The 18,831-nt window shown below is 33.1% G+C and overlaps 1 protein-coding gene across 6 annotated transcripts in view; it reads left to right on the top strand.

The window, feature by feature from the left end:
* Nucleotides 1-18,831, top strand: part of LOC126738571 (uncharacterized) — a 263,439-nt gene that overhangs the window by 29,291 nt on the left and 215,317 nt on the right. For 3 of the 6 annotated variants that reach the window (XM_050443968.1, XM_050443967.1, XM_050443962.1), the window contains exon 2: nucleotides 8,179-8,358. In XM_050443968.1, coding sequence (XP_050299925.1) covers nucleotides 8,266-8,358 — 93 coding nt within the window. In that variant the 5' untranslated portion in view covers nucleotides 8,179-8,265. Of the gene's footprint in view, nucleotides 1-8,178; nucleotides 8,359-17,757; nucleotides 18,066-18,831 lie in introns of those variants that run through there. The other 3 variants (XM_050443966.1, XM_050443963.1, XM_050443965.1) reach the window with 2 other exon arrangements.

Genomic DNA, 18,831 nt, shown 5'->3' with positions numbered 1-18,831 from the left:
CTTCACAAATTTCATAATGATGTTCGATAATGATGAAGCAACTTTTTGTTTAAACGGTTTCGTAAATCGGCAAAATTGTCGGTACTGGCCAGTGTCAAATCCACACTGGGCAACTGAGGCTGATACCCAGTACCGTAAATCTATTAATGTTTGGGCTGGTATCGTGGAAAATAAAGTAATAGGGCCATACTTTTTCGAAGAAAATTTAACAGAACAACGCTATTTTCTTCAAGAAGATCTTATCCCTGCTTTGGCTGCCCTATACCCAGACGAACAAGACCCTGCTGTCCCGACAGATAATTTGTGGTTTCAGCAAGACGGCGCACCGCCACATTTCTTTCGAGATGTCCGTAATTACTTGGATACAGTGTTCCCAGGAAGATGGATAGGACGAAGAGTGGCCGGACAGGTCACCAGACCTAAATACCTGCGACTATTTTCTATGGTGGTACCTGAAAAGTAAAGTTTATATTGAGAAGCCAAACAACGTAGAAGATTTGAAAAATAGAATTAGATATGAAATTAGACGTATATTACCCGAAATAATTGATAGTGTTTTACATGAGTTTGCAAACCGTCTTGCTTTCTGCCAAGAAGTAAATGGGGATCAGTTTAAACACTTGATACATTAATAAGAGTTTGCACCGTTTATAACATTTTATCCTCCATTTTATCTTAATTTGTAAATAGACGCACTTACTTGCTTTCTTGCTGGTTAAATGTCTCGTAAATATTTCTGAAACAGTTGATTTTTGAGATAAGATGTGTTAGACGAAACTTGCTTGGAATTTCGCCTATATTTCATAAATGCAATTAAAAATATAGCATTCTATTTAAAAAAATGACCGATGACGTCATTTTTTTTGTTCCTCCCTGTATACAAAAATTTATGTGAAATAATGCGCAACTTAAAATAAAAAACGACGGGTCCGAGCGTGTTTTCAAAAAATCATGTCTCTAATTTTTATCGAATTTATGCGGACCTTTAGGCCGTTCATGGTTACATAAATATATTCATCATTTTATTTAACTTTTATAAATTGCTTAATTCTAGTGAACTAATAAACTTCATATGATTATATTATTGTTCCTTTCTTTATTTAGCCTTTGACACATTCACATTTGAACTTTGATAATTAGAGATTATGTTAGTTGTCAATATACTAAAGCTGAGTTTACGGATTACCTTTTTATGTTTCATTTGACTGACCTAAACTAGTTGTGGTTTAGTTATCTAGAAATATTTCCTGCTTTAGGTTCGGGGCCTACATTCAAGGCCATATTAAGGCAAGATTTTGGGGGTATCATTGCACGAGGGTAGCAAAGCAGGTGGCCCTTCTAGATACATATTCGGTTAAGTTTACCCACACCACTCTGTTGTTTTTAAAGAAAAAATTACATATTTTTTTCACAGGCATTACAACGTTTATTTTTACTTAAGAATAGAGCATACTGGAAGGATAGAGTACAAAAAAATTAATTTGAACAGAAAAAGTTTTAAATGAAGAAATCAAACTGTCATTCACCAAGGCGGTTGTAGAAAATCCGAAAATTACAGTAAGAAAAATAAGGGTTTACAAATACAGAGATCGTCCGTAGGAAAATGCAACAAGAAAAATAAATATCAATCCCATCAAAATCAGTTACATCAAGAATTCACCAAAAACATTGACAACATTAATTAAAAACATTATAAAAAAAAGTTCTATCACAAAAATTGGTCAAAATGTCTACCGTTTTGCTCAAAACACAAATCAGCCCTTCTTGCGAAAGATCTTCTAAATGTACGAAGTAGCAGGCGTAATACGTCTAAAAGACTCTTGTATGCACTCCACCTGAAGTACGATAAACCTCGGATTTAACATTTCCCCACAAGAAGAAATCCAGAGGGGTTAATTCCGGTGAACAAGGAGGCCAGTGGGACCTATCCAGTATAAAGTTTAATAAATATGTATACAAAAGTTATAGTCCAATTCAGAGATCTATTAGAATCTTTGATGTGCCGCGAATAGTCCGTGTGCCGGTGTTGCTTGTATTGTCACATGGCATACATGTTTAAATCGCAAAATTTTATGTGGAAAGAGTCATAAAGTAATATTCTAAGCGATATTTAATCATTCCATTAAATAAATAAATGTTTGGGATTTTTTTTTTAAATTTAAACATTTCATTCGTAAAATTTGACTACATCCGACCACGTACTATTTTGTTAGACGTCTGACCTCAGTCACAGCCACTCAAGCATGAAAAGTTGCACAGGTCCGGCATTAAAATTTATTTGTATTTAAAATTTTATTATTCTGGATTTTTGGGTTTAGTTTTATAAAGCTAGAAATTCAGGATAGTTGATAGCAAGATAATATTTAATTTAAAGATAAGATTTAAGTACGTGAATTTAGTTTAATCAAAAATTTTAATTTAATAAGTTGGGAAAAACTTTAATTTAATTTAATGAGTATGAGAGAATAGGTGACACAAATTATTTAGGCCCATTTATTCTGTGGATTAAGGCATTAAAGATTTACTTTTGACACAAAAGAGTAAATGTTTTGTCTTTAAACTTTATATATTTCCTTTTTTTTGGGTATTGAGATTTATTTTTATTTGGTGGTTATTATTAACGGGGATTTTGGCTGCCACATTCAATGTCCTTTATTATTGTTTTTTTTTTTAAATTTCTCTATATTTAGTACCAACATCTTTTGATAAAAAGTAATTATGTAGTCAGAAAAGTGGAAGTATATTTTTTTAAATAAACTTTTACATTAAAAATCATCTGGCTGTCTATATCTTATGTGTGTAAAAGACACAAGTTTTACTTATAAAAAAAACACACTTTACATCCTGAATGTAATTTGTTTGCCTCATATCTAGTTATTGTGCATAATAGGAGAGATTAGATGCAAATTAAAAAACATAAATGCTTATACTAAAAACTAAAAATCTTATACAAAACACTACATTTAAAGTATACTGGATCCTAAAACTACAGCGAGGATACTAAATACTTTTATAAATTTAACCACTCATTTGAATCTGGCCCAAAGAGTTAATACAGTTTTCTAAACTCTGTTTGTTTGTCTTTGTTCTTTAGCAGTTTCTTCCATTAAGGAAGGAAATAGTTTCTCTGTTGCCGCTATAGATTCCAACTTCATCTTGCACTGAAGCATATGGATACTAAAACAGATTTAAAAAGTGTACACTAGTTGCAGAAATAATTTTTAAATTTAATTAATAATAATAAATTTACAATATTTTTTTTTTAATAATTACAACTCAGATGTAAAATAGCCTTTTTTCTTTCATTGAATTATGAAAGAAGTAGTCTTGCCCTTCTGGTACAGGACAAGTGTGGTAATAACTGTAAAAAAATAATTAAACTGGTTTTATAGTGTCTCTGTAAGACAAATCATGGACAAAAAACTGTAAAAACCTAAATTTTAAACTTCTTTTCTTAGCCCATATTTTACCAGGGCATGAAAAAACAACAATTTTTCGAATAGCAATTTTTATTATGTATTAAAATAGGTTAGAAAAGAAGATTATGACACAAAAAAAAAGTTACATTCAAAAACTGTCAAAAAGGGGCATGTTGCGTTTTCGCATCATTGGCTAAATATATGAATAAAAAAAACGTAATTTTACTTTTATGGTAACGCTCAAAACAATCGGTATGGAAGGGCACGTTGCATTTTTTACATAAAAATACAAATGGAGGTTTTTTTATATTGTAAAATTTATTTCGACTCATACATTTTTTCACAATGTCTATCCCCTTGTCTTTATCAGTTGACCAATATAGTTGTGTTTGTGATAGTTTATGATAACCTGTAAATATTAGCAGTCCTATAAACTTTAGTAATTCATATTTATCCAACTTAAAATCATGTCGATTATTGTCTTTTGCATATTTTTCCGAAAATGTTACAATAAGATTTAATACTTGGTCATCAAAGAACAAAAAGAAAATGTCTAAAGGTGACTTTCCGTGAAGTAAATCTACCAATTTCTCAAGCCCAGGGCCTTCATTCGAAATAGGCTGGGACATCATAGGAATTGAACCCTTTTTCCATTTTGGTTCCCTACTTTGAAATTGGCTGGTGTTAGACCTTTCGATTTTCCGTTTCTTTTCTGCCAAACTCTTATCATCAGACGAATCCCAGTCAAATTCATTGTCCTGTCTTACAGATAAGACAGGACAATGAATTTGACTCAATTTGACTGAATTTGACTCAATTCAAATGTGCTCGCTATGTCCACATCATTTTGGCTGTTTTTTTCGTTTACAGCAATTACATTGGGGGTAAAATTAGAATAGTGGACTGTATTTTTATAGGTGGAATGAAATATTACGACGGTTAAGACAACCCTATTAAAGTGGTGGCCTACCTTGCTGTCGCTTCCTTTTCTATCCACTTCAAACTGCTTGTCCCACAGGTTCACCTCCGGAGGGTTATTTTGCTTAAAGGCGTGCCGGCACTTTATGTCTTTAAAATTCACTCGCGATAAAATATGTGTGTATATTGAGAGCAACCTATTTTGTTCAAGGTTTATGCGCTTCTTCCCACTGCATCAAAATTCGGTGCAGTGGTGCACTACCTGGTGATGCGTGCGACTCTTCTCGGTCAAAGAATAAGGCTGTCTCACTATGACGCGATAAAAGGCCGCGAAAGTAATTAGAATAAGATTAGAATTTAAAACCAATAGGGCTCATGTTAATTATATTTAAACACAAGACCCAATAAAAAAAAATTATATATATATAAATAAGTAACCATTCCGCTTTGACGGAACATACATCGTCATCTATATTTTTTTCGTCAGTCAAGCTATCTGGTTCTGGAGGAATATAAACAGCATCAATTTCAACTAAAATAATTTCCGTCTACATAACAGGGCTAACAAAAATACTTAGTAGATCTTACCAACATCTCCGGAATGTTCTGCTTCCAAATCATCTACTACTTCATATAAAGCACTCTCCAGCTCTTTTTGCGTAAAAAAATTTAGGCATGTTTTTCGAAAATACACATACACTTAGCACCGATTAAAATTCAATATTACTAAAAACTTTCTTACACACAAGCCTAAACCGCAATATCTCTAGCTGATACCGTTGGCAACTCAAGCGCTATTTCGACCAAAATACAGATAACGTATTTTCCCAGTGATGCGTTTTCGCAACATTTACAATTTGGAGTCAAGTATTTTGGAATTTGTAACATTTTTTGTTGTCAGTAAAAAAAGGTAAATACACACATGTGTTAGCAATACGATTCAGCTAAACAAATCTCGCCTGTATTATGCTTACCAATAATAAACAATAATGTTTGAAAGTATGTTTAGACATTAAAATTTTGCTTGAATTGGAATAAAAATTTAAAAATCAAAACACTGGTTTATTTATTGAGTGTTTTAGAAATCTTTTTAATTCAACCTTAGTAAATATTATAGTAACGTTAGATATTTCATTTTTCATTTTGTTTATATTATAAAAAAAATGAATATGACTGTTGGGTTTTCGCTATCATTGGTAAAAAATGGGTTAATAAAAACACTCTTTTTCTTACCATAGGAAAAAAGGGTTTTTTCCCAGAGAATGGTGGAAGGTGCAGACTTTATTGTGACGCCGAAGGAGAAACAGGGGCAGTAAGCTGAAAAAAACAAAACTTTCAAACTTGTTTTCTTAATAAAAATATGGTTTTCTTAGTATGGCAAAAACAGGATTGAGAAATATTTGTCCCTTGCCGATAAGGTGCTCTTAACCATCTCTATGGTCAGAACCTCATTGTTTTTTTATTTAGAATATACAACTTCCCTTAGCAATTTAGCAATATCCTTGTCAAGTCCCTTTGGTTGTCCTGCATCTTTCCTTTTTTTTCTGTCTTTAATCCCTTTTTTTACAAAATAGCATATTTCGTACTATAGGGAATCCCTGTTAAAAACGCTGTTTTTGCAAAGCACTACAATCATTTGTGAACTAAGGATGTTTCCTTAGATTGTTATAGACAATTAGATAAATTTGTTTGGCGTCTGTATTTAGACAATAACGTTTTAAAACTGCTTGACTTTCCCCTGTAGCTTCTACTCCCCTTGCTTCTTTTTGCTTCCTCAACACTAGACAATGAACTATCAGAACTATGTAAGTGAAAATCGCTGTCCAGATCACTCTTGTTGTTTTCATCACAAATGTTATTGTCTTTCTTGTGCGCCCACGGTCTCCATAAGCCTGCACAAACACTTTCCGCTTCATTTATCAAATTTTCCTGCCTATTTTCCCAGGGTCGAAACATTTTAAGGTCTTAGGCATAATACCAAAACAAATCCACAAACACAAATAAAAAAAAACACACTTCCTCACAGTAAAAACTGCAAAAAATGTAGACGAATACAGGCCAAATTCTCCACACGTAAAAAGCCAAACCGGCAAAACTCATTTAAAAAAATAATAATAACCTCACATGGCACCCCTCCCAACTATTAAAGATGATAGACCCATCCAACAACTATTTCAAAAGGGATAGACCCATTCTTAAAGATCTCTTTAAAAACACGACGAAAGTAATACAAAAACAGCCCAAAAATTTATTTGAGTACGGCCCCGTAATCTTCAAAATCAGTGGGATAGAGAGAGATACACAATAACTTGCACAGCCTGAAGTAGGAATCGCCAGAACGCAGGTGTTTTATCTTTGTTTAATAGACTGGCTAAAAAGAGGTGAGAAGTCTGTGAGTGCTGGAAGTGTTTAAGATATTTTGTAAGATGCTTGGATTTTAGTCCGCGGTCAATTTTTTGATATGATTTTCTTGTGATATTATTTTCTTCCTAAAAATGAACATTTTCGAAAGAAAATAGAAAAGATTGTAAAACATGGGGTTTTACGTATATTAAAAATGATTTCATAGATAAACTATATAAAATTTTGCCATTTAAACATGTATATCATGCGACAATAAATACGACATAGGCGCACGGACTACTTAGTGCGGCATCTGCGACACATCAAAGATCCTAATAGATCTCTGAACTGGACTTTAACTAATTTTAATAACTAACCTAGTCTTCCAATCCATCTATTACCAAATTGGTGTTTGATATGTTCCCTGACATTTGCACTGAAGTGAGCTAGTGCACCATTTAACTGTAGCCACAACTGACGTCTTGCAAAGTCGGGAAGCGTGGAAAATCCTCTCTTAAGAAATGTAGAAAAACTTTCTTCTTACACGATCTTCAAAAAAGTATGGACCAACAAAATCATGTACGATTCTACCCTAAACATTGATACTCCATCTGTGTTGAAAATTATTGATAAAAACTCGATGGGAATCTTCTGTGTCGTAAAAATAAAAGTTAATCATTTCTGTGGAACGTACATCACTGATGAATGTAATGTAAACAATATTTTTTTTTTAATTTTAAAATAGTGTGCCATGAATGCGTTAAAAGTTTAAGTTTTTAATCAAGTAATGACGGAAAAATAGTTTTCATTGCATTTTATGACTTAAATCGTTTAAACGCCTATTTAAAATGTCCAAACCAGGAATTTTGGCATTTACTTTATTTTTTTAAATAGGACATTATTGGGAACAACCACTTTTGAAATGCGGTTTCTTTTTTCCAATAATTTGATATAATCATTTTTTAAATCGGTTAAGAAATAAGCCCATAAGCTGGACATCGATGTCCAGCTGGTCAATTATATATTTAAATTTTTTACCAAATGAAATGTGACTTTAAAAAAGTTATTAAAAGTAGATCAAAAATTTGTTCCACAAAATATACTTACTTATTGTACTTTTTTTCTGTTTTCTAATACAATAGGTTAATCTAAGAAAAGTAGGTAACAATAACAATAGCTAAATACCACCTATTTTGAATTAATAAATAAGAAATAAAAAAATCATTCTCTTCATAAAATAATATGATCGCAATTACTATTCTTGCTTAGATTTTCTTTCTCACACCAATCATATTGTTTTTAGCATCTGATTCGGTTCACGAACTCTAGAAAATATGTCAGCCACGCACAATTAAATTTCAGGATTTATGATTCTGATATAATATTTATTGATAAACATTATGGTTATTGAAGTTAAGATCGCGCAATTATTATAATCCTTTTATATACGTTTCGATTAGAATTCAGGCGGATCTATAAATTCTTGCTCTTGTTACAGATATCCAAACTGTTGAAAAAATGTAGAAAAAGGAATTGAAATAAACGGAATTTAAAGCAGGTAAGACAAAGCCTGAGACCAAGAATAATGGATGAAATCGATGGACCTCAAGCGGGAGGACGAGTCATCAGGGCCAAGTCGTTAAAAAGAGGAAAACCTGAGGAAAGGATTTCTGATAGGGTAAGTTATTTAATTATTACTACATGAAAAGTAAAATGGATTAAAATGTTTAAGGCTGTAAAGATATTAACAAGGAAATTCTTTAGTGGTGAGTGCTAAACTCGTACATAACACAGCCCTCAGCTGACCACTAAATTTCAAAAGCGGATTTAAACGGAAAACCTTATGATCTGCATCTGCTTTGGCTCGCTTTTTGCTAAAACTAAAAGCTCATCTCTAATGGAAAATAATTTACATAAACTCTGCGTGCTTTTTATATTATTCTCGTACGTGTCTGCAAGTACATCCGAATAAATTTAAGGAAAATTGTGCCTGGGCCAATGCCGCAACTTGGCATTCCCCAAGGAGCCTGGTAGTTTCTATATATGAAGCCATAAAAGTGGCTATACTTTTCTAGTTTTATGGGTTTTGGCTTGATAAGTTGCACGTGTCCCTCCCTAGCTACTTCAAACGTTTGCAGGATGTAAAACACTTGGGCACACTTCTGCCTCTTTGTCAATTTTAATTTTATTGAGGACAATTAAAATCATTGACGCGCCAATAGTCATTTCCATGTCAAATATCTATAGCCATAGCATAAGTACATAATTCCATTTTAAGACGAAATTTACGTGTTTTGTAAACGTCACGTAATACTTAAACACAGGATATACATATACCGTTCGTTAAAGTGTACGTGCGTAAGCCTATAAAACAAATGCAGAATAAATTTTTACGTGCATAGAATGAACAATTGATCAACAATACCGTTTGTTGTTGAAGACGAACACAATTATTATTTTGACACTTTGTATGTTTTTCTTTAAGTAACTAGATTAAAAAAGTGGTTTTTGTGTCATGAATTACTATAATATTAAATTAAATTATTTTATTAAATTAAACGTATTGGTGTTAATCCAATGCAAAAAATACATTTTATTTAAATATTAATAATATTTGTCTTAGTATAGCACTACTCGGCAGAACACGTTTGCAAAGTTTATTACAATAGGATAAAAGCTTTATTTAAGAATAGTAATCTTTTGCTACAAGTTTTCAATTGTATTGTTAGTTGGAAGTAACTAAACTTGAAATAAGTATAGCTTATATTTTATTAATAATGTGCTATTCGTAAGTAGAATGTAACTATAATTTTAAATTTAAAATACGCATCTTCAAACAAAAGGCTAGGGTTTTTATTACAAAGAATAGTTATGCTTATATATTTTATTAATAAGAATAGAAAATTTGCTGTATCATCGAAGTTGAAAAATGTGATACAATTTAAAAAAAAACAATAGGTACTTTCCCCCACTATCTAATTTCAACAGTTCTTCAATAGATTGATTAATGAATTAGGTTAGGTAAAAAAAACTCAAATATTATGCCATTTATTTAAGTTTTTTTGTCAACCAGTCATTAATATAAATGATAACGTTGGCTTTTGGTCTCCATCCGTACATTAATATAATAACATAATAAAGGTAAAACTTCTTATTTCATGATGGATTAGAAGCATATAAGAACGTAAGTGTAGGTAACAAAAACTCATATTAACATTAAAAAAATATTTATTCGCTTTTATACAGTAGGTATTCCATATAATATACCTGAACTAAGAATAATTCATAACAAAAAAAATATTATTCTATTCTAGGGTTTTGAAAATGAATTTGCATTAAAACATTTTAAAGTAACCACCCATGAGGCATTTACATGCAGCAAAGAAAATTTAAAAAGGAAATAAACAGTTTTTTCCAATTAACTACTTTCCAATTAACAAAGAAGTCAAATTTCAAAACAAAAAATATTTAAAATTTCAGAACACAATGAAGAACACACGTTATTTATCCAAAAATTGATTTTATTAAAGAAATAGTACCTACGCAGTTAGGATTAAATAATGGATTAAATATAAATCAATTAAAATATGCAATGGCAGCCATGCAACGTGTACCCGGCACCGGTGTTATGGATCACTTTGAACAATGAACCAAAATAACGTAAACGGAGAAATCAAAACTGGATTCATTTTTATTACATATCTCTGAAGAGTTAATTGCATTGAAGGGATCAAATAACACTCGTGGAAATCACAAACTTCGTTTAAGGCAAATAATTTAACAAACAATTTAAAAGGGAACATGAAAACTTATCAAATCGAGCCTAAACGAAATTTACTCGCGTCTGCGTATATTGGTCGAAGCTCGAAACAAGTGTCACCACGTGATGTTTCTGTGGTACCTTTAACTGGATCCAAGTATAGCAAATATCGAGTAAAATAATTTGGCATCTTGCAAAGAATGGAGATATAATTTAATTAATCTGTTGTACATTTCCAGAAAGGTTAATTATATCTGCTTGAAAAAAGTTCATTCTTGATTTAAGAAGAATAAATATTTGTGTGAAGGCACTGAAAATATATTTGTGAGAACATCATATTTGATTATAATAATAGGAACTTACAATTGATTTAACTGCAATATTTTCTCTAATGTTAAATATAGCTTGTTCTTGAACCATTACAAATTTATTTTAATTTAAAATAAGATTAAGTATCTTATCTCAATGTGGTTAAACTAGATTTAAACATAATTACAATTAATTCAAAATAATTTTTTCATGAATGGCTTTAGTTTTAAATATAGAATTGGATTTTTTTGTGTGTATCATTTTGCAAAGAAACTAATTTAAGAAGACCAAATTATAATGATAATCATAATATAAATAAATAATAAGAACCTACTTCTGTCAACGCAGTGAAGTGTGCCTGGCAGATAAGGCATCTATGCCACTCAACTCCGGCAAGTGAGTAGAAACAAAGTGACTCGCAGTAAGATGGGGAATAAGAAACGAGGAATAGCATTGACACTTATGATGATAAAAATACATCCAAGCTACGTTGGAAGAGGAAAGTGTATTTGTGTTGAACCTAAAGAATCACTCGAAGCATATCGTCAAACTCAACGGTGAGAGATAACAACGGTGTAGGGTAGAGTCGAAAATTTATCATTTCAAGGCAGCCCGCAGTTTACTTTGCCAAACCTCCGTCTACTACTCCGTCACATCTAGATCGCCTAGGGAGATTTATCAGTATATATGCTACAAGAATAGCAGAAGGTACTACAACTGCCTTCTCGCGCCAGTAATTGGTATCCACAAGTTCACATCTTCTACGATAAATTTATAATCACCGATTGCTGCGCGCCCTTCAAGAAACCTGACACTATTGTGAGGTATAATGAGAAGAAAAAATCTGTCATCGCGGACGTAGCGATATCCAAAACCTACAACATCGTCTTTGACAAAGTGATCATTATGTCAATCGTCTTCTCAAGCAGGGTGTTCGTTCCGAAGGAGCTCCACAGGAACCAGGCGCCAGACTACACAAGTATGTACATCTACCTTTGGAATTAGAATAGGAAGATAACTAGTAGGTAACAATAACAATAGCTAAATACCACCTATTTTGAATTAATAAATAAGAAATAAAAAAATCATTCTCCTCATAAAATAATATGATCGCAATTACTTTAACTCGTTGAGTGCCGTATGAGACCAATATGGCTTCATAAAGCTTTGGGAGTATGTGGCCGCTTGAAGCCACAGTTCTCTCATACTATCGATGTGTAATTTTTGCCGCGTGGTACCCGGCTGGCTTCACAAAGCGTATTTAAATGCATGGGATCTTTGAGTAGGCGGCCTTTGGATCCCGAAAATATGTTTGGCCAGTAAATAGTGAAGCCGACGTGGCACCATGGGACAATTGGGTCAGTAGTTACGATTTTTTAAATTTTGTTTTTATTTGTTCTCTTTTTTGGAATAAAAACCATCTTAGATTCTTACAAATAAGCTTTATTGTTTTAAAAGCGAAATACAAAATATAAAAAAAAAATGAGAGGTAATATTTTCTATAAAAAAAACTTATTACATAAAAAAAATTAAGTGGATTTTTTAACTTCATGAACTTCAAAAAAAAACAATCTAGGCAGTAAAATTTCTCGCATGACGTACATCTGAAGCAACTTTGTGGAGTTTTTGAAGCAGCGATTTTTCTTCCAAGCTCTTGGGTCATTTTACTGTAGCAAACTACACATCGACGTCTCTTACTTCGTCCTACATCTTCAAGGCGGTGTTGTTCTTTATTACCTTCATTACGTTCTAGTGTTGGGTATTGCGAATCTAACTTTAACAAACCTTCGACAACTTCTTCTCTAAACGTTGTTATTGACATTTTATTTTGGGTAATTTCTTGGTAAGAAACAAACGCATTTACTAATGCTTTACCAGTTAAAATTTCAATAGCTAGCTTTCTATACCATTTCAGACTCTTTCTTAGGCTTGTAGGATTTCATCTGGTCGGAGATATCAATGTACGCTTTATATTTATTATACTCGACAATAATTTTAGGCTTCTTCACATCTTTTCCTCTTCTTTTGACGTCCACCATTTCACTTCCGTGTCTAGTGCTCAGTGCAAGTACATCTCGCCGACCTCTCCACTTTTGAATTATCACTCCTTGTCTACATTCTTCAGCCACGGTTTCTCCTACCTGTAACTTCTTTTGTGTGACATTTTTTCGGTTGAATTTTCGATTTGCCCTCAATGTTCCTAAAAGATGAGTTTTGCGATTCAAAAGAGCCAAAGCCAAGCTTACTGACGTATAATAGTTATCGGTGCATAAAGTTCTTCCTTTATCTAAGAGATTATCAATTAAATCTGGAACAATTTTGGTTGGTACACTAACATTTTCATCTTTTGATTTTCCACAATATACTTTGAAATCCTAAGTATAACCACCACTAAGGCATAGTTTAAAAAGTTTGATACCAAACTTTTTTGTTGCTAATATATTGTAAAAAAGACAATCGCCGGAATGGCACAAGGGTTTCATCGATGCAGACATATTCGGAGGGCACAATGACTCGCTGGAACATTTCACGGATTTCTTTTAGTAAGGGATTTAGCTTTCGCAACCTATCTTCGGTTATAACCTCATTGTTGCTAAAATGTAGCATTTTCAGAAGAAGTTAAAATTATTTCTGGCAAAAGTTTTTTGTAGATTTTCTTTTTCCTCCAGTAGGACTGTTGTGTTGGAAATGGACACAAACCCATCCACATCACTACACCAAGAAACTTTTCAATTTCTTCGTGATTTGTTGGTTTCCATGTATGCACATGTGCCTTTGGATAATCATTTTTTTGTTGAGACTGGTAAGCATACAAATAAAAACTAAATTCAAAAATACTTACAATAAGTTCCAAAATGTCATCAGTAACAAACATTTTATAAAATTCATACGGCGTCTTTTCATAGTTATCGTACATGTCTGGAACAAATCCCAAGTTTTAACTATTATGTAATTGTAAGCACTATTACATATAAAAAATGTAACGGCCTCCGGGACCATTTTTTTTTTAATGGCGGCACTCAACGTGTTAATGGATGGCTGTTGTTTGAAGCTTGCATACGAAGCTTCAAACAAGTAAAAACTGAGACTTTGATAACAGTCTGCCACGATCAACCAAATACATGCAAAGTAAGAAAATGAAAACTGAAGGGGAAAATTGTAGACTGCAAACATTCAGTGAAAACATACACTATATGGTACCAGATTGTTTTAGCACTCGTCTTGATATTTAACATCTGCCTTACTTGTAGAAGATCTTGTCGATGGGAATAAAAATTATTATTAACGCCTTTAACAAAATCAGTCCAGTCAGTCGCGTAATTCCCTCATTAGGAAAATATTTAGCTTTTGAAAGTTAAAGCTGAATTGCTGTGGAGAAAAAACTAGATGAAACTTTGCTACTCTTTGTACTCAATCTCTTTCTCAAACGAAGTGAATGATAATTATTGGGGCCACTTATATAAATGGGTTACCATTAAAATTTTTGTTATGTATGCGGATGCTACATTCCTTATTTAATCACTAGGGATTTTCACATTCGGTTTCCAACAGATACCACCAAATTCCATCCTTCAGAAGTTCACAGTCATAATGATAACGATAATAATTAATGAGAATTTACTTCCACCAACGCAGTGAAGTGTGTGCCTGGCAGATGAAAGATCTAGGTCGCTCAATTTAGCAAGTGAGGTTGAAGAGGAGAGACCTGATTCCTGAAACAAGAAGTTTTGCACCAACATAATGATTCAAGATATGAACACAAGGAATCACTGAAGTATGTCGTCAAAGACCCAACGGTAAATGACAACGGCCTGGAAAGAGTAAGAAACCATTTAATATTTCACGAGAGTCTGCAGTGTACTTTGCCAAATCGACGATCTACACCATTACAATTAGGTCACTGCAGAGATTCAACAGGTCGTCCCCAAGCCAGTCATTCACACCCACAAACTTACTATCTACTATCAACGATCATTGTGAGGCATGAGGAGAAGAAAGGAGCTATCATTGCGGACGCGGCGATGCCCAATACCCACAACTTGGTCATCACCATAGCGGTAAAAGGAGAAAAGTATACCGCGCTGGCAGACGAGATCTTGGACAAAGTGCCCATTGTCCCAATCGTCATCTCGGTTGGTTATCCCAAAAGAGCTTTACAGGAACAAGGAGACATTGGACTGCACCAGTATATCTACTTTTGGAATTAGAATAGGAAGATAACAGTGTTTATTAATGGATGACTTACGTATGCAAGCTTCTAAGTAGAGACTGAGGCCTAATAACAGTCTGTCAAGGTCAACGAAACGCATGCAAAATAAAAGAATGAAAATAGGAAAAAACTAAAAATGTATAGATTGCAAATCAGCGAAAACATACACCATATGGTGTCAGACTATCCCAGCACTCGTCTTGCTTTTCAACAGCTGTCTTAAGTTGTTGTAAATGTAGTCGATGGGAATGAAACTTATTATTAAAGGCTTTAACAAAATAAAAAATTAGTTCAGTCAGTCAAGTAATTGACTGCTTAGGAAAATATTCTTTGGAAAATTGAAGCTAAATTGCCACAGAGAATAGTATGAAAAACTCAATCAAATGCTTTGCTCCGGGGCAGAAACTAGAGGAAACTTTGTTACGTTTTATAGTACTCCATCTCGTTCTAAAACGAAATGAATGATAATTATTAGACTATTTCTATAAATGAGTTGCCACTAGAAGCTTTGTTGTGTATACGACACATTTCGTATATTTATTTACTGGGGAATTCCACATTTAGTTTTTAACTTTTTTATATAGATATCACCAAATTCCACCCCAATGGCAATGATAACGATAATAAATAATGAGAATTTACTTCCATTAACGTAGTTCTGTGTGTGCCTGGCAAAAAAAGATCTACGTCGCTCAATTTGGCAAGTGATAAAAGACAGGGAAATGAAGTGATAGGCAGGAAGTAGGGAAATATCAAACGAGGTAGGGCATTGCATGGGACACGTGTGGTTGAAGAAGGGAGAGCTATGATTTCGTCGCAAAGCCAGTCATTGATATTCACAAGTTCACTATCTATTACGATAGGTATATCACCGATTATTGTGAGGGATAAGGAGAAGAAAAAAGTTATCATCATGGAAGTGGCGATCCCAATTTCGTCAGCATCATAGTTAAAAAAAGGGTAAGTACACTGGCAGACGATATCTTGGACAAAGTATCAGTCATCTCAAGCAAGGAGGTCATGCCGAAAGAGCTCCACAGGAACCTGGAGACATTGGGACTCTACAAGGACATCTACCGTTGGAATTAGAATATTAAGAGTGTTTGATTAATGGATGGCTCACGTGTGCAACCTTCAAAGTAGAAACTAAGGCCTTAATAACAGTCTGCCAAAGTTGGTTAACCTTACACATGCAAACCCTCTGATAAAAATCAGTTGGTCTTAATTTATTAGAGAAATATTCAGCTTTGGAAAGTTGATGCTGAGTTGCCAAGGAGAATACCACGAGAAATACAATCAAATAACTCTGTGACCCTTTGTAATGCTCAATCTCGTTTTAAATCGATGTAAATAATAATTATTGTACCATTATTACAAATGAGTTACAATACAATAAAATACAATACAAAAAGATTTTATTTGTCAGTTTTATAATCAAGTTACATTTTTGTGTTCACTTATTTTATTATGACAAATAGGAGTGTCTCTCGATTAAAACAACTGTTTGCCTGCACCATCAGTAAACTGTAGTACAAGTGAGACAACCCTTTTAAAGACCTTAACCAGCTATTTACACTCCTGTTGCAATACATTTTAAATATTTTTGAGCCAAAATTAAAAGTACCTATAATTGAATAGGAATGTAAAAAAATAAAAAAAATTAGGAAAAACCACTAAGAAAAATATTAATAAAAAAAAAGACATGCACACACATGAAGTTATATACCCTCAAAGGGGAATGAAAATATAAATATACGTATGCGGATGATATATACATAGATATATAGATACAATCAGAGTCCACCCTTCACTCGTCCAGACGTTCCATTGGTGATTGAGGCCAACCTCTAACTCCATCATCCTCCAATTTATCTAACAACACGCGATATGCGATGCAATCGAATGCCTTGGAAAAGTCGTAAAACGGCGCAACGAAACAATGAAAATTCTCGTTTAAACTTGTGTATAGTTGGTTAGGACCAACCATAGGTGCTTGGAACGAATTGGTGTGACTCTCAAATTACGAGACTAAATTTACTAGAGAGTAAAAATAAAGGGTTTGGTTACTGGTAAAACTGTATCGTAATTTGTGTATAGTTTCTCAAGAGAAGATGTGATTGCGTCATTTAGCAAAGTAGGCTTTGTTGAGACTCAGCAGTGTTTGGTTTGGTTTGATTCTCCCACGACTGATTCTTGTTGGTTGAAGTAGAGTAGAGATTGAGTAACTGAATTTATGCAGTTTTTAGGTAAATACCTAAAGGCAGTAGTCCATTGTTATATGGTTTTAGGTTTATTGAGCCTAATATATATATATTCTTCTGAACTTAAATTGCGTTAAAGGTAAGACCTTCTATTTTTGCTTGTGCCATCTTGCATCCACACTGGCAATTTTGTGTTCCTATTGTAAGATTTTCTAAACAGGGGCTGATAATGATCCTAAACCAGTTGATCATATTATTAACCGTTCTAAGCAGTTCCTGAGCTCTACCTATCCTTCACTTGTAGTAAGTGGCCTTGTTGGCCTACCTATTAATATAATAACCATAATGCGGTCATAATTATTTCCACCATTTACGTTTTAAAAGTAAAAACGACTAATTTCATAATATGTAACATCAGTTGGGCTTCCTTCGTAATCGTTTCGGTCATAATTGCCAACTTGCCATCTAATATTCTTAATTAGTGACAACGGCGGTCATTTACATACTTAGATGGTGCCTCCGGCTACGTTTGACCATTTCTTCGCCGTGTGTATTTTTTTTATTTTTAAATAACAATGGTGTTTGCTGTTCGCCAGCGTTTTATTCAGTTGAATTTCGATACGAGCGAAGTAAAGGTGTGCACGTTACTTTCATTTTGTTTCGCGTTTTGCCTTTTTTTATAATAACTAATTAACCGTTTCTGTTTGCTTGTTAATTGTTAATAATTATTTAAGTGTTAATTTGGATCGATATACTTTGGCCAGAAATTGGGCTACTGTATAGTTAGTGAAAATAAGCTGTATTTACTGAATATCGGGCGGTGGTGCTTTAAAGGATTTAGTGCTAAGGATTTGTTCTTTGAGAAAAATATGTGAAATTTTGGTGAAATCAAAATGTCTTCTCAGGTATGTTAATAAATATCGTACTTTAATTTTATATTTCTAATTAACTAAATGTCACTTAAATTCATCACATTTTTGTTCGCGGATGACGCTACAATAGCCTCCGAGAGTCATTAAAGAGTACCTTGTAGTGGTTTTGTTCAAACAGGTTGCCTAATAATATCACCATAAATGAGTCCAACTAGATGAAGTGCTACACTGGAATAAAGATATTGACGAAGTGGAAGTAAAGCTCGATATTCTGGTGTGTATGGTCTTCTTTATCAGTTTGTGCCTTAGCAGGTAAACAGAGAATCGCATATTTTGGACTGTTTCGTTCACTTGCTCTGATAGAGTGTTTAAATTACATAGAAAGGCAATACGGAAGGATCTCTGTGAGGACGTAGTAACACTTAATAACTTATTTACTTTTCAAGATAAATAAATAAAATTTGGTAAATCGATAAAATAGTTATAATAGCATCTTTTGACATCTTCTGTTATTTATCGTTACTTCTTTAACAGGAAGTGACACTAACTTTTTTATTTAAATCGGACAATTGGTATATTATTACGTATTGTGATAGATAATAATATTTTGAGAATAATGATATTGCATTTGCTACTTTTTATTTTATTCTCGTAGAAAAAAATCAATTTTTTCAATTTTGAAATAGAGTGCTATGAATGCGTTGCAAGTTTTAATTTTTAATCAAGTAATCAGGAAAAAATAATATTCATTGTATTTTATTGCTTGAATCTTTTACACGCCTATTTAAAATTTCCAAAC

This window comes from Anthonomus grandis, chromosome 7 (genome assembly GCF_022605725.1).
Source record: "Anthonomus grandis grandis chromosome 7, icAntGran1.3, whole genome shotgun sequence".
Lineage (NCBI taxonomy): Eukaryota > Metazoa > Arthropoda > Insecta > Coleoptera > Curculionidae > Anthonomus > Anthonomus grandis.
This window is presented reverse-complemented; position numbering and strand designations above follow the sequence as displayed.